The following is a 19,097-nucleotide window of genomic DNA, read 5'->3' on the forward strand; positions in this document are numbered from 1 at the left end:
AGGAGAAGGAGGAGGAGGAGGAGAAGGAGGAGGAGGAGGAGGAGGGCGGGCGGGCTCAAGTTGGCTCCTGAATCAAAGCAGGATATGAATACATGTTGAGGAGGAGGGAGAATACTCCAAGAAGAAGAAAACCAGGTGGCCAGTGGCACAGAGCAATGAATGAAGGCAGTGCAATCTGGTCCTGGATGGATGGGTTGAGACTAGAGGAGTTTGTGTGGGGCTTATGGGAAAGCAAAGTCTATAGCTAAGGAAACTTTTCTTTGTGCATTATTTCTCACTTCTCTCATTTTTTGAAGGCAAACAGAAAGATTGAGAATTTGCTACCTGTAAAGTTCAATGCTTAGTTTCATTTTTCAAATCACCATGTCAGCTAATTCCGACCCTCGTCTACAGCCAACCAGTCCAGCGGTGAAACCCAGAGGTGATCTTTAGAGCCGCGAGGGTGTCTGATTCCAGCGAGTGGGGTGTGGAGGGCATCCACAGGGGAAGCACCTCCTTAGGTGACTTTGAAAGACAATGAGGGTTGAGAACCACTGCTAGGGAGTATGACTCCAGGGATGGAGTGAGACAAGTGACAGGAAGAACAGGAAATGGATGCGCATGTGATACAGAGGACGTTATTTAAAAGGCATCATGAGGATCTCAGGAACATTGTGGCCAAGAAATCCATGTGCAAATTAGCCAGCTGTTAAGATATTCTCAAACGAAGTATTTTTGCAGGCAATTGGGCCTTTTATTGTGACAAAATCGTGTTTAAAAACCTTTTAAGAGGGGGGGCGGACTCATTACGTGGTATGCTTTGGCAGAGTCAACACACGTATCCTGATGTCATTACGCTGATGATATCAGCCATCATCCACCCTAACGAGACACTGAGTTTGGAAAGAAAATGTTAATAAAAGCACAATTTTCAGATTTAATTCCCACTAGTGAGCCACACCTTTCGAAAATATGAATCCAAACATCTGAATAGCTCATTAAATTATCTTATGCTTCCAAACACAACATCTTCCTTGCTCCCAAAGTATGCCTTTATCACTAACATAGTTCTCTTTGCTAAGGCTCCTAGGAGAGATGCATCGTATCTTACAGATAACATTTTAGTTTCACTTTAACTTCCTGGTAAATATAGATGATATATTAATAGAGCTTCAGGATAAGGACTATACCATATTTTTGGTATAAAAATCAAATAGAGTATCATGCTAGTCCTCAAAGGCTCTGGGAGTACATCCACTGTCTACTAGGAAAAAGTATTCAGTGTTGCTTAAATTGTGTTTGTAGACCAGCATCATTATTCAAAAATGAGGTATACAAATTGTTGGCTCAATAGCTGTCATACTGTAAGTTTTATTTAACAAAATTCGATTGAACAAGCATTTAGTAAGCCTATTGTTTTTCAAAGTATTGTACCAAGGACTGTAAAAATAATAAGAGAAGGTAAATGAAAAGAATGACCTGAACAATAACTAATTTCTCACTGCTAGTGTTTCACTTTATTCAAAATATATTTAATAACTTTAGAAGCAAGGGAATCTAATATCTTATCTCCCCTCTGGGTAGTAATTTTAGACTTCTCTAGATAAATCCATATAGGTTCTTTCAATATGCTCTTATCATTTCCTATCAGTTACTGACTTCTGCTTTGATTCTTTTTACAGCAAACCCCATCACTCATCTCCAATTGCTGCCCTTTTCCACATATCCTAAAAAATATCTTAAGGCTTAGCTCTGGTCATACCATTCTCTATTGTCTATTGGGGAAAACCCAAGCTTCTAAGCATAAAAATCAATGTTTAGACTCGAGACTCCTAATCTTCAGCCTTATCTCCTCATCTCCAGCTTCTCCTGAGTCCTATGCTCCAGTCACACTGGACTTCTCACAATTCCAGAATATTCCCTTGGCTGTCCTGTTTGTGCCTTTCCTCAGCCTGCTGCCTTCATCAGCTACACCCTTCAGTGCACTATCTTTTCAAGGTATTGCACACGTGCATGCCCACAAGGGAGCTCACTCTGATGTACTCAGGTGGAATGACCCTCCCCCTTTGTTGCTTCCAGAAACTTCCACATGTCTATTAGCCATTTATGACACTCTGCATTTCCCACAGTTATTAATCAATAAATTGCCCCTTCCATTTTTTAGATAAACCCTTGATTGGACTTCAGGGAAGAGGAGGGTCTTGGAAATGATGAGCTCAATTTTGCGTATGTTAAGGGTCATGTGTGTTTTCAGAGAAAAGGGTCAGTGGCTTTCATCAGATTCTCCCAAAGAAACAAGGGGAGAGAAGCTGAAGAACCACAGCACAACGTTATGAGCAATCTGAAGACGGACTGTGTCTTGGCCATCTCTCTATTCCTTGTGGCTACCCGCAGAGTGTTGTTCAAACTGGGTGCCCATTACTACTTGGGGAATGGCCTAGAGTGCCTACAGCTTGCCAGACACTGCATATAATCCCTAGAATCGTTCCTTTGCCTCATCTTCTAAGACACACTGAGCAGGGCTTCCATAGGACCTTCGTTATTCCTTGCACACCATGACTTGAGCAGATGGCCAGAATCCTAACTGCCAGAGGCCACATGACAAGAGGAAGAGCATCCACAGGGCTAGCGACCATGAGGACTGTCCCCCACTTTTCCTTTGTAGCCGTTGATCTCGGTGACCCTGCATCCTGTGCCCACCTGGCTGCGTGAACACTGACAGACAAAGTGCGCAGGGACACTGCAGAGCGGGTAGCGGCAACCGGCTTGGAAGTGTTACTTGTCCTGCACCCACCCTGTTCTGTTCAAACACAATTGTCGTTGTGCAATGAGAGCAAACAATCTGATAGAAAATAGAAAATGCATTTTACTCCTCCACGCGGACGATAGCTATGGCCTCATTTCCTCGTGCATGGAAAGCTGTTCGGGAGCCGGGCAAGCATTTGGGATGAACAGGTCCCTGGATGGCTGCAGATGATCTTGAGTGAAGTCAAGAACATGGGAAGTGTACCTTGTGTAGAAAAAAATCTTTTAAAAAGTTAGTAGAAAATACTGACGAGGAAATCTCCAATGCAGAAAGCCAAGGTACACAGTAGGCAAGGTTTCAGACCCCTCTTGGTACCATTTCAAAATCGTGGCTCCACCTCTTCCTCCAGCCCCTGTAGACGACCCTCATGGCCTAGACTTCCGGCAGTTCCATGAGGCTGCGACCAGCCAGCCCCTGGCTCAGGCGCCTGCTGTTCCCTGTGACGCCTCAGCCTGACACCTGGACCCCACCTAAGGCTCTCCCAGGTGCAGCCGTCAGTGCAAGCCCAGGCCCCCTGCCCAGTGCAGGGCACCGCAACCGGCTCAGTCCCTCCTCCTCCTGTCTCCTGGGGGGACAGTTCCTGGGTGCATTTCACAAGGTTCCTCAGCGGGCCCCGCATGATCTATTGCTTTTCCTTTCTTGTTCCAGTTCTGCTCTGGCTTCAGTTCCAGTCAAGCCTTGCTGTGGAGTCTGCTTTCCGGGGAAACACAGGCTGAAGCACTGATTCTAATCAAGTCCTTGTCTATCATTGATTGAAAACTCCCAGAATAAAACATGGAAGACAGTGATGACTGGGACCATATTCCGAGTAGATTCTGATTCTGTTTGGTCATATACTTTTCCCTCAGCGTATCTGCTCCACATTATGATATCAGTGTCTCACTCTCAGTGTCGGGTTTGCCAAATAAAGTGCATCTCACATGGGAGTTCATTACTTTTCCGAGAAACTAAGCGATGTAGGGCTGGAGCCATTGCTAGCTCTGCGGCAGGCTGCGTGGTCACAAGCTCGCCTCCTGCGGGCAAGGCTGGGCGGCCTGGGAGGGCAGGGACTGTTTGCCATGGCACTGGGCTCGTATCTGGAAGCCGGAAGGTCTGTTCTCAATGGTGTGATTCTATCTGGCGCCTATCCAAGGGGAGCACTTACTGCTCTCCTCACCTGGGACGAGCAGAACCTTTCAAGTCCCGAATGAAAAGCAGGTAAAGCAGTCCTAGCCCAGCACCGTGAATGAGTAAATGTAGGTATAATCTATTTCAACAGCTATATACATATTTGATTTCTTTTAATCACCATACTTCTAAGTACTTTTTTTTCTTTAGAAAATGAAGGTTTGCTGAGGGGACTAAAAGGCTGGATATGAGTTCATATAGCAACGTTTTAGGGTGTGTCTACCACTTGATATTACAAAATGAGAAGCTTTAGAATACATAGAACACATTCATTAGATTCTAAACCTGAGGTTATTCCAATACGAAATCTGTACACTAAGGAATATCACCACACTTTTGCTCCCAGGGTCCAGCATAATGCTTGGCACGCAGTAAATCTTACCCACATTTGCTGAATGAGAAATACACGCGTGACTGATAATAACAGCAAATGACTGATAATGTCAGCGCAGCCCCAGGAATAAATCGAGGCGGCAGCAGCGATCACTGTCCTGCAGGGTCCCAGGTGTGCTGTGTGCGAGAGGCCGTTCCCTCGGCCCGGCCCTCCAGTCTGTCTTCTGTTTCCTCTGTGTCCCTCAGAGCCCAGAGGTCCTGGTGCCAGGCTGGGGGCGGCACCCCTGGGTGTCCCTTCATTGCTCTGATGACTGGCTCTGGGCCGATCGGCAGCCTCCCAAGAACACAGCTTGGCAGACCCGTCCGGGAAGGTCACCGGTCTTGCTTCGGCACCTGTCAGATGGGGCTGAGGAGGTATGGAAGGCATTCACTCCTCTGTGTGTATCACTCTTTCCCACGTGCCCAGGGCTTTGAAAAGATGAGGCACTTTCCTAAATTGTGAGAGTGAAAGTGCTTGGTTGGCATGGCTTCCGGGCAGAATGCAGAGCAGGAGACAGGGAAGGGAGCTGGCTGATGGGACGTCTCGATGCCGAGAAACAAGACTAGATGTGGCGCCTGGGTCACAGGTGGGCAGGGGCAGCAGTCCGGTCAGACAGAGCTTCCGGTGTTCTCTAAAAATCAAAGTACTAAGAGGAAAGCAAAACCCTGGAGTTTTAAGATCTTAAAAAACAAAAGCCATGAAAAGGAGGAGCAGAAGTTTGCTCCGACTAAGGGGAAACAACATGCCAGGCCAGGGTGCCCAGGGAGGCGTGGTTTTGGCTGCGAATCCCACAGTGGAAAACGTTAACGGCTTGTTCTGCCGCCACCGCCGACTTCCCCACAGGGGTTTTTGGAACGCTGTATTCCAGCAATGAACTTCCTCTTATTCTAAACATGTGTCTAGGATGACTCAGCATCAGGGATGAAAGTGAGCATCACAAACATTGGGAGCAATACAAACAGAGATAACTATGCTCCAAGGGTTTGTCATCGGCCACTTCATTTCCCCACCAAACCTCCCACTCTTCCGCCGACTCCTTACTGGAGAGAGTCCTTCTAGCTTCTCCTTTCAATACTTCTCTTTTGGGGGATCTACTTCTCTGCTAGAGATTTTTACTTTAAACTTTATTTTTTCACCCAATGTTCTACATGTCCTCATCTGGAATAGAGAAGTCTATGGTCTTGGGCAGTGGGGCAGACAGAATCCTAAGATGCTCCCTTCCCTCCCCGATTCTTGGTCCATGTTGTTTACCTTCTCTCAGTTACTCAGACACTAATCCAAGTACTGCTATGAGGGGGTCTTGCAGATGGAATTAAAGTCCTGAATCAGTCGGCCTTAAAACAGGGAGATTATCCGGGTGGGCCTGACCTAATCACAGGAATCCTGTAACAGTAGAGTTTTCTCTGGCCGGTCACAGAGGGGGAAGTCAGAGGAACACACCCTGGCTGGCCTGGAAGAGGCAGCGAACACCCAAGCTCTGAGCGGCCTGTGGGGCCATGTGGCGAGGAGTTTGGGTGGCTGCTAGGAGCTGAGAGTACCACCCTGACTGTCAGAGGGAATGGGAACCACAGTCCTTCAACCACAAGGAAATGAATTCTGCCAGCAGCTAGTCCTCATCTGAGCCCCAGATGAGAACCTCAGGCCCAGCCAGCACGCTGATTTCAGTCCCTGAGCGGAGAATCCAACATGCTGTGTAGGATTTCCGACCTCCAGAAACCGAGATAGTAAATGTTTGTTGTTTTAAGCTGCCAAGTGTAGCAATTTGTTATGCAATGGTAGAAAACGGATATCGGCATCCCCAAATCCACATGCTTAAAAATGAGGCAGAGAGGACTATGCTAAAAAAAACCACCATGAACAGAATATTAGTATTTGTTACTAAAAAACACCAAAAGGCTACTCTTGCAACATAAAACTAGTCACCCGGATGGTGAAAAGTGGAGCCTATTTGTTCATTCACAGAAGAATATTTATTCAGGTCTTACCACACGGATAGCACTCGCTAGGGTTAATTTTGCAGGGAGAGAGAAACCTTTAGGTAAACAGGTATCTGCATTTTTTCTTTTATGGTTCATAAGAAATCCTGAAAGTTTAGAGCTATTAAAGACAAAAGCAGATATACTTTAAAGCAGCGGTTGCCAACCTTTTGGACCTCACGGACCACCAGTGGTTCGCAGACCACTGGTTGGTGACCGCTGCCCTAAAGTATAGCTGGATGAGGGATACTTTTAAAAATGCTTTGTTTACTGGAGGAATGATATTTTGAGAAACTGAAAGTTCAGATACAAGTATATATCTTTTCGTCTTTCCTTTTAAACAAAATTTTAATTAAATTTTAATCGATAGGAGTGATAGAAAGAAACTTGAGACTGTGGCCAGAGGAACTGAAGATGGTGTAATGTCAGTTGTGGTGGACAGCACCCCCCCCCTCCCCCGGTCTCCTTGCTTTTGTTCCCTGTAAACAGGAGGGAGTAGAACTCTGATTGATTTCTCTCATTGCTTTTTGTTGTTCATGAACTTAAGGTTGCATTTCATTGACTTTAAAGTAATTTCTGAAAGAAACACGTGCTGACAGTACAGGTATCTGGATCATTAACCATGCCAACGCCAAGCGAGGGAATACTGTGACAGCAGAAAAGCCATTTGTTTAAGGTAAAGGCCGAAACGTTACCATTGCACACATGCCTATACGTGGTACACAGGATATTTATTTTCGTGGACAGTTACCAGGAAATCTGGAAGTTAAAGAGAAGGCTGTTGATTAGAAGGGAGTATCAGGCCTGGATGTGTATTCTCCATTCTGCACCATTTTTCCTGCAAAATGAAACAGCCAACTTGTCCCTAACTTCAAGAGAGATCTGTTCTTTCACTTTATTAGAGAATGCGCTAGTTACGGCGTGGGGAGGGGGAGAATGATAGGGTGTAAAGATGAATGGTGAGGAAAGAAGCTGATTTGGAAGACAAATCCTATGGACAAAATTGAAGGAATTTATTGACTAAAAAAAAAAAGGAGCTTCTTATAACTCTTCTTTTATAGCAGAGGATGCTAAATGTTTCTTGTGGGTAGAGGGGCACCACCATATAATGAATTAATATTATGTAGATATTATGTTGGCATATACAGGGTGGGGCAAAAGTAGGTTTACAGTTGTTCTTATGAAAAATAATGCACTAATTAATAAAGAATAATACAAGAATAAACTCTGTTTTATGTTCTCATAACTGTAAACCCACTTTTACTCCACCCTGTATATACCAAAAGAGGAAAGAAATTTCACATTTTGATAAAATTAAAAATATAATAAATGAGTACAATTTTTTTTAATGCTCATCTATCAATAAGCAAACTGAAATCCTTTTTTTGTGAGAAAAACATTTTGCGTGATTGGGATCACACATTAGTGTTCTCTTTTCTCTTTTCAAGTTGGTTATAAATCTTCACGTATTCCGAGTTCACAGTCTAGACAAAAATAGGTGCTGGACCCAATTAGTCCACAGGCCACAGCTTCCTGGCCTCTCCTATGAAGTCTTTGCAAACACTGGGATCAGTAATTCTCAGCATCCACAAGGACTGTGTTAGAGAGAATGAGCATGGATGTCAGTGATGGGGATCGGTGCTGTAGACGGGACCCCATAAACGAGCAGGCAAGGGCGGTGGGAGAGAAAATGTGGGGAATTAACACTTCTGATCTTTAAATTTAGATAAGAAAGAAATCTCATAAAAAATGTATGCTCTCCATGCTATATCCAGACAATATTTATTTTTCCTAGAGGGTGACTTTACAAGTGTCAGTTTTTATGTTTTCCCCCTCCATTACACAGTTTTAAAGTTTGGTTCTGGTAATTCACAAAATAAATTTTATCTGTAAATAATGTCCGGACCTCAAAATGAACAAGCCATTTTCAGTTAAGGTCTATCAATTTCTGTGAAGTAAACACTGCATATGAATTTCCAATAAAGCAATGCAGTTACAAATACACTATCTGGATTTTTTTTCTTATTTCTTTTATTGTAGAGTAAAATTCCATTATAAGGTACCATAATTTACTTTGAGCTGGGTTTTATTGCAGACAATTTTCTCCCTCTCTTACAGGGGTAGTTAATATTGACGAACACGTCACATAACACCAGTGCTTCTGGTTCTCTCTCTAAAAGAAAAGCTCCAACTCCGATTAGAATAAGCCCGGCTCAATTGTGCTGGCGCTCTGGAAGTACTTCAATATCACAACTGTTCTGTTTATTGCCAGGAAGGAAAACTCGGCAGACACATATAATACTTGCATCAACGTGGAAACAATTTGAAAAAGAAGCTTAATTTTAGCAGAGCATTCAACATAAGCTTGTATTTCTTCTTTGAGCCTTAGTCTTGTCTAGTTTGTGTAGAACGCAATGCTTTTCTCATCCTAAAATGTACAAAGTTTGTAAGGTACATTGTAAAGCAAATCACACGTTTTCTGCTTACTGTCTACCAATTCTTTAAGATTCAGTCCCGTTGTCTCCCTGTCCAGGAAACTCCTCTCAGCAGCCCCCACACCCAGGTCAGGGCACCGCCTTCCCGGTGCTCCCACCATGCCATGTACGAATTCTTATCATTACATGTCCACACTGTTTTGTAAGTCTGTTTAGAAATCCATCTACCCACTTAGACTTCGGGCAGCTTCCAGGCAGGGACTGCATTTACTCCCCATCGCTCTGTCCTTGGTGCCTAGCACAGTGCAGACATGGAGTTCATTCTCAGTTTTTTAAGAGGTAAATGAATGGACTCATGGCGGGCAACTGGGCAGGTGTGAAGGTTCTCTTTCACCCAGGGAGGGACTATCACTATTTTTCAAGATAGTAACTGTTTTCCAAGAATGTCAGTGTAACCATGCCACGATTCTGGATAGAGGGTAGGGATGAGCGCCAGAAAAGAATAGGAAGAGGAAGAAGAGATGCCCAAGAAGGAGACATGGCCTTTATCAGAGACAAGGAGGAATAAAATACGGCCTGTGGGTTGCTGGACCCAGTTAGGGACAACAGTGTGTGCCCTTTGTAATGCTGGTGCAGGGTTGACAAATCACTATAAGCCTTCCTTCCTCTCCCCTTCCTTCCCTCCCTCTTTCCTTTCCTTCCTTTCTTTCTCCCTTCTTCCCACCTCATTTATTTATTTTATTATTTATTTGTTCATTCATTCATTCATTCATTCACTCACTTATTCATCCTTACCATTTTGCAATGCCATTTTGAAACTCCCTGCTTCTACTGAAAATAACCTAAGAGAAGCTCTGCTTGGCAATGCTTTGAGGAGACAGAACTCCTATCTCTACTCCCCTCCCCTGCTTTCTATTTTGAGGGCCACTGGTAATGAGGTAAAGAAAAAGCGAGGACTCCGTCACCTTTTCATTGCTGAAAACATGGCGATTCTTTGACTCTTTTTGCTTAAATGTGGATGATGTGGATGATGAGGATGCGGGGGAGGGAAAGCTTTGCTTCTGGGGAAGCATTTTCCTTGGCCTTGAACACCAGGCCTGCAATACCCAGACTCCAAGTACAACCAGAGATGCCTTCCCAAGGCCAGAGGGCTCCTCTCACTCCTTTGTTTTGGAGGGCGGGGTGGGGGGAGAGGGGAGCATTGGTTTAGCTTCTGTGAGGAGTCAAAACAAGTCTTTGATGTTTTTCCTCCATTCTTCTCCTGCCCCAAACTTCAGACCCATCTCTGGGGCTGGGGACCAGCTGCAGATGAGCGACACGTGGAAGACGGCACACTGCCTATCCTGAGTCGTGATTAGCAATAAGCCTAGAAGTGTGGGCTGGGGGTGGCCTGCCCGGTGCCCCAAGAAACATCTGGGGGAGACTCTGGGAGGGTAGAGATGTGGACATGGCTGGTTTTTTGTTCACCAACTATCTAATCCTCATGGCAATTATTCAAGAACTGTGTGTATGCACTCAAGATAACATGGTTTTCATTTTTTAAGGCATCCATAGTAATTAGAAAATGAGAAGAGTTATTAATTTTTTATAGCAGTCTGTTTTTAAAACAAAGTATTAATATTTCCAAGAGGTAATCAATGTGGCAATATGACGGAAGCACTGACCCAGCAGGGAACATGAACCTGCTCACCGTGATTAGTGATCTACCCCCGCAGCTTACATTTTAAAATCAGGGGAAAAGCTACGCAAGTTCCTTTGTTTCTTTCAGTATTCTTGTCTCTTCTCTTGCTACTGTTGAATCCTGGCAAGTATAGTTAGTATTCTGATACAAAGGGTAAATTTTCTAGTTTCAAAAAGAAACTGGATTGTTTTCCAGAGATTAGAAACATTTTCCTATACTTGTAAAGGAAACACAAATAGAAGGAGGACGTCGTGCTTGATATTTTACAAAGGTCTTGGAAACCATGTGGATGGCACTGCGTTTGCAACACCCAGGCTGGAGAGAAGAAGAACATCCCTCCAGATTTTAACCACTCCAACGGCAGGATGGAATATACCTTAGCAGTTTAGAGTAATTAAGCCGTAAGAATTACTTAGGCATTGTCTCACTATCATTTGTATATCATAACATTCTTTTCATTGTTGTGTAAACATATTTTTGTTAATTCTTACAAGAAAACCTAGTTTTAATAAACTAAGTAATGAGTGTCAATGATAGGGCTCATGAAGGTAATTACTGCAAACAACTGGCATACTCACAATTGCATTTCTTCTGAACAAACCGAAGCTTGCATGCTGTTCTGTAGGTAGAGAGTCGGATTCGATCCAGCTCTTGAGCTCCTGTGGGGGAAACGTACACATAGGGTATGCCATGTGCGTGGAAGGGAATTTATAACATTTTTAAAGAAAACAACTATAAATATAACCCATGCACTTAATTTTGTTGTTATTAGAACATAAATATAACTTGAAGACATGAAAAGGTCTGTCCCGCATCCCTCAGGTTATGAGAAGAGAGCACATGTAATCAACGCTGAAGGTCAGGTTGTCAACCGTGTTCACCGGCCAAGACACCCAACCTCAGCCCTGCAGAGGCTGCCAAGAGGGAGCACAGTCTGCTCAAGCTGCAACCTGAACAGCCAGATGGTAGCGATAGTAATGTCATCGTCACCATTTTAAACGCGCTGTCATTGGTCATTAGACCGAGGCTGTGGTGGGCACCTGCCGAATGTTGGGCATCTTTTCTGCTTGACCTGAGGCCAAATGCTTTTGGAAGTCCTCGTTATCTCGTCTGGAAGACAGGGATGGGGATCCCACTACTGTTGACGTCATACGCTGTCAGGGTAAATGAATGACTCTACCCAAGGCACCGAGAACACTGCCTGGCGCTCGGGGAGTGCTGTGCAGGTATTCACTATTATTCCCCGCATCTCACCGCAGTCTCCCTGCCAACCTCGGAGGAGACTCCTTCCTGAAAACAACCGCTACTCTTCCACCGTGGCTTCCCTTCCCTTTCCTTCCTGACAAAGAGGAACATGCTCCCTATGTTTCTGAGCTGTGTTCCCTATTCATTCCACTCAGGAATCCCGCGTGGCTCAAGATGCCCACAGCACCCAGTCAGAATGCTCCTCTGCTCAGAATCTAAGTTCCTCTGCAAGCTCTTTCCTTCCTATCTTCCAACAAGAGTCCCCACTACTCTACCCCAGGACCTCCCCTTGCAGACGGCTGCTTGTTACATAACCTGTTTCCCCCAAATGGGTTCATCTCTAGACTGTGTCTGGGACACAGGAGACTTTCAACAAAGGTCAGTTCTTCTCTGCTTCTAACTCTTTGGCTTCACTGAAACCCGTGCTTCTGGTTCATACAGATACAAAGGCCCATACCTGGTTTTGACATGTGTTGTACTTTCTCTGCACCAGTAAAAGTGCTCCGTAGATGCTTCTGAATATAATAGTTAGGGTAGCAAGTAAATGAACTGGCCTGAAAGTAATTATATTAGGTGACCAATTACTCGCTCTCCTAATGAAACTTAGGATGAATGAGCAAGTGTCCCTCACTGAGAGCGTTTAGCATTCCCTCAACTCAAACGGATCTCTTTAGATTCATTTAAAAACACTAAAAACACTATCACTACTCCTATTACTCCATGGTTTAATAAGACATGTAATTAAATATTAATTCTTACAGAAGTTTATTACTTGACAAACAGGCTCGTTGATACCGGGTACTTGAAGGATCAAAGGGGCAATCGAGAAATTCCCTTCCACATGTTCTCCAGAGGTAGACATTTTAGCCAATGGCCATGAGGATTATTTGCAATGACAGGGATGATTATAACATAGTAAAAATAAATGGACTTGCTGTGTGAACTTTGACAAGTTTTAAAAGTTATTTCCTCATGTGTAAAAGGGGGATAATATCAACTTTATTGGCTGGTAACCTACGTAGCTGGCACCTAGCGAGAACTTTACAGCAAGCAGATGGGCCTCCTGTGCCATTTATGAGCAACAACAAGTGACAGAATTTTCTTTTTTGCATTTGATTTTAACTTGCCTTTCTGCAACTTCAATCCATTTGACCTAGTTAATCTCCTCTCCTGGCACTTGAGAATTTACTTCTCAAACAATGGGAAGCCACTGCCATGATCACTGTTAGCCTCTTCATTACCATCTGAAGAGCATGTACAAAAGGCCCTGTTATCACGAGTTTAGGGTTTAGCTGGGGAGGCAGCTTCTCCTTGACTTTTCAGGTCCAAGAGGTTCAACTGCACAGCCATTTGAAGCACAATGTCTACCACTGAGCATGACACACAATTGGCTTCCATACATGGAGGTGGCTATTATTCTCATTATCATCAGGCAAAGATTTGGGGCCCTAACCATTCTCATCATCCTGTTCCATGACTGGCTAGTATCTCCTTGACACAAGATCTACAAAATTAACCCAACCTGTATAGAATATGGGAAGCAACTACTATCACCTTTGATAAGGACACCTACTAATGCAATTCATTCTTGGGCTCTTGGTAAGCTTGTAGTTTATTAAGAAGCTATTTTTTAAAAAATCATATGTACTTATATTAAGTCAGATTTTTCCCTATTTTCAATTTAAATGCTTATTTGGGGTGGGGGCTACAGGTAGGATTTCATACTTCGTTTCTTTTATTTTTTTTAGCTCATGTTTCTAACCTTTCTGATATTTTTAAAAATTTTATTTTCTCACTGGCATTTCAAAGGGGCTTCCCAGTTTCAGGTTCTCTACATCTGAGAGGCTCACAGATACTGGATAACCAGGCAGAGCAATGATCAGAAATACCCGGATGCTAAATCTGCCTTTTCCCCTGGATGAGGTTATCATTTTATTGATGCAGACTTTGGCTCAACCATTAGGGAAGTCTCAATATCTGTAAATAATCCTTTAGAAGAAGTCATTAGGGACATAGATTATTTGTGTAAGTTTTTCAAGAATAATGATTTAAGCCCCAGGTAGAAAAGGATGATGATGCAGCACACAGTTCAATTTCTTAGTTCTATCAAGACCTTAGCCTCTGAGCAGAGAAACCCTGGCTCCTCTGCACCTCCCTCCCATAGAGGTCCTGGTAACGTGGGGCAGGTGCGCCTCTCCAGGAGCAGGAAGAGGGAAGGAGAGCTGATACGTAGGGACAGGAATGCACTGACTGCTCACCTGCCCCATCACGATGTGGACTTAACGGACCCTCTGTTTTATTTAAGAATCAGGAAGAGATCTATAGGTCTGTCAGTGTTTCCTTTTTGTGTATGTTCTTCTTGGCTGAGGATGTAAGGCCTCAATATTAATAGGGTTGTGGTGAGCAAGGAAAATTAGCCTTTCAGATATAGCAGCACACTACCTTGCACAGACAATGTAAGCGGAAAACACAAGATCCATAATGAGTTCTGGGACCAAAAAAACCACCCCCAAAACAAACAAAAAACCCCACCTCTGACCTGACGTATGGCGTGCAGGCTCTTGCTCAAAATAAATGTATTTATCTCTGCCCCAATAAACCATACACTTAATTCAAGTTTACATGTGCAGTCTCTTCTTGAAAATCTATAGATTCATAGCCTACCTGGGAGTAGCTGCATGTCTTCTGTGTCCAAATTATTGCTTAAAACCAAGGGCCTGACAGGGCCACAGAAGAGTCTTCTGGTCCTTCTAGGGGCCACCCTCCAGGTTGACTGCCCATTACTTACCCTTTAGACATGGTCATAACACTACCTGCAAATCTCCCTAATTGTATGGTGATCCAGCTCATGTTTCTCCAACACATGCACAACTTAAGAGACTTTGTTAGTGTCTTGATGAGATTAAGGTCCATTTTTAGCCTATGATATTTTCCTGAGCTAACAGTCTAGTAGCCTTATTAAAAAGGGAAATTAGCTGACTTAATTCCTCTATAAAAAGAGATGGAATTTGAATAAATGAATAAGGAAGTAAAGTCAATAGAGCAATCCTTGTTCTTAGCATGTTGAAATGTCTAGGGTTACCACTATCTTTTGTTCATGATCTGAACAGTGCCTCGCTGTTTGGTAGTTGTTCAAGGACTGCATGACTTTGAAAATACTGGAAAGCAGAACCCCGGGCAGGGACATGGCTTTTTTGTGATGGGCACTATTAATGCAATTGACAGTGAACCCACCTTAAGCTGCTCCATCAGTATAAGCTCTGACTGTGAGGAAGCAAGGCTGGAAGGGACACTGTGTTTATATGCTGGCTGCTCTGGATAAACTGGTCCCTGAGACTATGAGAGGTGGTTCTGAAGGAATTTCTTTTTGAATATATTTTATTGATTTTTTACAGAGAGGAAGGGAGAGGGATAGTTAGAAACATTGATGAGAGAGAAACATCGATCAGCTGCCTCTTGCACACCCCCTACTGGGGATGTGCCCGCAACCAAGGTACATGCCCTTGACCGGAATCGAACCCGGGACCCTTCTGTCTGCAGGCCGACGCTCTATCCACTGAGCCAAACCAGTTAGGGCATGGAATTCTTGGACACTTAGAGCCAAAACAACAATGGTGAAGCCTTGACAGAAAATCAAATTGTATATGAAAAGAATTGGTCAAGAACAAAACTTTGGTAAAATCTGACTTCAGATGGCTAGGAAGATACTGAGAGACAGGAAACGAGAAGTAATGTGGTCAGAAAAAGCAGAGGACCAGACCAGGGTGGTGGTGACACAAGAGAGAATTTGCAGGATAGTGACCCATGGTGCTAACGTTTTGAAGAGGCTGAAGAGCATGAGAGATAAAGAAGTAAGTAAAAATAGTCATTGCAGCCACTGTGGCCTATGGTAGTAGCAACACTCATGTCATTTTTCTGAATTTTTGAAGTCAGTTTTCCTAACTCACAGTGTGCATTGCAGAAACACGCTCTGGGTTCCATTCAAACTATTTACCCGCTGACTGTAGTGAGCACTCTGAGGAAAGACTGCCTTCAGACAATTCAGCAGTGCTTGTTGAGGGCCCACATTTACCCTTCGATTTCTGGCTAAGACCTTTCTTCTCTTGTTAGGAAGCCTCCCAAGTTCGGAAAGAATGTTTTCCAATCAGTTTCCCCTCAATAAAACCTACCTATCCTGTGTCCTGGAGGCTTTTAAACCAACATTGGTTCAGCACCCAGGGGAATGGATTTGAAGGTAAACGTCCGGGGTCTGTCCCTACGGAGGAGCTCATGGTGAGTGACGTGGATATGCGCACAAGCGCGTGTCACACAAGGCGGAGTAAATGTGCTCTGACAGCAGGAAAACAGAGAAGGTGAGCTTAATTCCAAGCACAAACTATTGATTCTGCTAAAATCCAGGTTAATAAACTTATTTAAGCTGATAAACTTATTCAATGACTGGAAAGGCCAAGGTGAGAATGACATTTACATTTAAGCAGTCTTTTCAGCTTTCGTCTAAGGTACTAGCTAAACTGATCATTAGGGCATTATACTGAAGGTGCTTTTTGGTTTAAGGGCAGCTTGCCCAGAATTTCTTTAATCAAGGAGGTGGCCATGGAGTTACTATTGTTGTTGTTTTTATATGTAAGGCTAGTCTATTTTGCTGTTTTAGTGAGTCCACGTTACTCTTAATTTCATTTCTTTGCCGTTTCTTTCTACTTTCTGCTTGTGGTTATGAGCTCAGAGTAGATGTGTTACGCACATGTGCTGCAATCACCTGAATTTGCCAGGATTTCTTATCAATTGTTCTTCTTATTAATTGTTATTTTCTGCCCTTGGCCTTTATAAAGCCAATATGCCTTAATGTTCCCCTCAGCTTGACTAAACTTTAGACAGGCTTCTTCCTGACTCTAGGCCTCTGACCTCCCTTTTCTTAGAGCCTTTACTTAGAAAACTTTCCATTGTAAATTCGTTATCTGCCCCATTGAGACATAAATTCCCAGTTTCTGGCCAGTTTTATAGCCCAGTTATATCCTTCCTAGGACCTGGGAGCCATCCCTTTGAAATGTAATCACTGAAGGAGCTCTCCCAACTTGAAAAATTTAGAACTCTCTCTCTTTCTTTGGCTATAAAAGTTATGTTGATCTTTCTTTGAGTTGGACAACTTCAACTCAAAAGTCATGTGTGACATATGCATTTTTCTGTACTCAGCACTGCACCAGGGAGAAGGCACTTAACCTTTGGTAAGTATTTTAAAAATCATTAAATAAGTACACGTTTATAATTCTTACAGTGTGTTTGCCAATAAAGTCTTTAATGTAACAATAAATTCAAACATTTCCCCTAAGACTTTACTGTTTTTTTATGTTAAATATTGAATTTTTTAAATTTCTGTAACAAAACATGATGTACCTGGCTCCTGCCCTTTCAGTCTAAGAACCTGTGATATGGGAGGATATCTGTGCTGCCTTGTATTTTGTTTAGATGGGCAGGCAGTAACGAGGTTCCTTGCTCTGTTAGATCTGTATCAATAAGGTCATAAGTCCAGGTGACCGGCCATGCCAGAAATGAAGACACAGTACCAAACATGGCCTAGCAAATTGGAAGGTCATGGCGGAAACACTCTCAGGCACTGCAGACATGTTTCCAAAAGTGGAAAAAGCAAGGAGCATGATTGAGATTCCCCATCTCAATTTTAAGTTTCTTTCCTTTGTGTTAGTTCCAACACTGTCTTGGTGTCACCCAATTATTGGGAAATGATAAAGGGAAATATGAATCTTATTATCCGGGACTTTCTTTATCTGCTCTGACCCTCATTCTTGCCAATCAGTTCCAATCTTCAGTAGAAACTTAATTTTTGTCTACTGCCTTTTCAGGGAAAAAGGCTTACCACTCACTTCTGCTCATCCTCATTCCTTATGCGGGGAAAAAAGAGATCAAAAGACAATAAGAGAACTGTACTTTTCTCTTCATAACTTTTCATTTGAGATGTGTGCTTTCCTTCCAATGTCAAGTTCTTCTTCCTTATGAATAAGAAACATGGTCTACAAGGGAGACATTATCGACTACAACCATATATATACATAAACCAATGGCCTCTATTTCATGGGTTCTCCAATGGAGTCAGTCTTGGCTTGGTTTCCCTCTATAGCAGGTGCCCTCGGGGGCTCTTTTAAAAAATATTTTTATTGATTTTAGAGATGAAGGGAGAGGTAGAGAGAAACATCCATGATGAGAATCATTGATCGGTTGCCTCCTGCATGCCCCACACTGAGGATCGAGCCTGCAACCCAGGCATGTGTCCTGACCAGGAATCGAACCATGACCTCTTGGTTCATAGTTTGATGCTCAATTACTGAGCCATGCTAACAGGGCGTGTGGGTTCTTTTTAACTTTTCATCTTTTTAGAGACTGGTCTGTGGGACAGACCCTTCCCTACGGCACGAAGTCTAAATGACAGCATATAGTTTGGCCTGGTAATCACACAGGACTCCTCTTTCCCATAGAAACACATGCCATCATGCAGTAGATGAGACATTCAATGATTCATTTCACAAATGTTATCACTGCCTACAACATGCTGGACACTGACAGTGGAGAGAGATGAACCCAGACTTTGAAGTTTAGTGGACTCTATTAAACGCCAACATTAAATAGTGTTTCTAAAGTGTTGTGTATGTGTGTACATATACATATATTTAGGTCCATGAAACTTTTCCTTCACATAAAATACAGAGTGTAGTAACACATTGTGATATTTCACTAATTTAACTTTTCCCTTCTAGGAGGCAAAAATGCTCAAAGTTACATTTTATGCAAAGAGATTTGGGATTTTAAATAAAAGTACCCGGGTCATAGAATTTCATGTATATTCAATGGCCACGGCAGGGCCTTCCATGGAAGTTCTGTACTTACTCATCTCTGCAAACAGCTGTCTTCTTTCTGCCATGGTGTTTCCTCTTTTCCCGCTATCTTCAATCATTCTACGGGACAAAATGGGTACAGCGGGTATTATCCTCCTGCTAATGAGGCAAACGGCCATTTCCATAGAAACACACTGGCCGTGGTTATGCCACAGACACAGAGACAAACTAACACTGTGTATTTCGTAAGTATAGTTTTACTTTTACTAACTTAAATTGCTGGACATATTTTTGCATATATAATGTTGCTGTATTTGTTTGATTTTTTATTTTCTAACACAAAAATATCTACAGCAGAAAATGACCTTGTGTTATAACTAAATACAGTCCTATCTAGTCTGTTAGGTGATACATTTTTACGAATATAGAGTCTAATCTTGGGAATTCCTATGAAGAATATAAAGCAGATATAATGCATCTCATTCAACAAACGAGGAGACTGAGAGTCTCGTGAACTTTGTGAAGTGAATGGCATAGACGTTTGGGCTCCAAGACCAGCACGCCTTTTACCACATTCTGCTGCAAATTGTCCC

General features: G+C 43.1%; 1 protein-coding gene across 10 annotated transcripts in view; it reads right to left on the reverse strand.

The window, feature by feature from the left end:
• LOC102260113 (dystrobrevin alpha) overlaps nucleotides 1–19,097 on the reverse strand; it is a 119,603-nt gene that overhangs the window by 70,683 nt on the left and 29,823 nt on the right. For 9 of the 10 annotated variants that reach the window (XM_005869095.2, XM_014542004.1, XM_005869092.2 and 6 more), the window contains 2 exons: nucleotides 18,557–18,624; nucleotides 10,996–11,076 (listed from right to left, as the gene is read on the reverse strand). In XM_005869095.2, the coding sequence (XP_005869157.1) occupies nucleotides 10,996–11,076; nucleotides 18,557–18,623 (148 nt within the window). In that variant the 5' untranslated portion in view covers nucleotide 18,624. Of the gene's footprint in view, nucleotides 1–10,995; nucleotides 11,077–18,556; nucleotides 18,628–19,097 lie in introns of those variants that run through there. The other variant, XM_014542005.1, reaches the window with a different exon arrangement.

This window comes from Myotis brandtii, unplaced genomic scaffold, assembly GCF_000412655.1.
Source record: "Myotis brandtii unplaced genomic scaffold, ASM41265v1 scaffold289, whole genome shotgun sequence".
Lineage (NCBI taxonomy): Eukaryota > Metazoa > Chordata > Mammalia > Chiroptera > Vespertilionidae > Myotis > Myotis brandtii.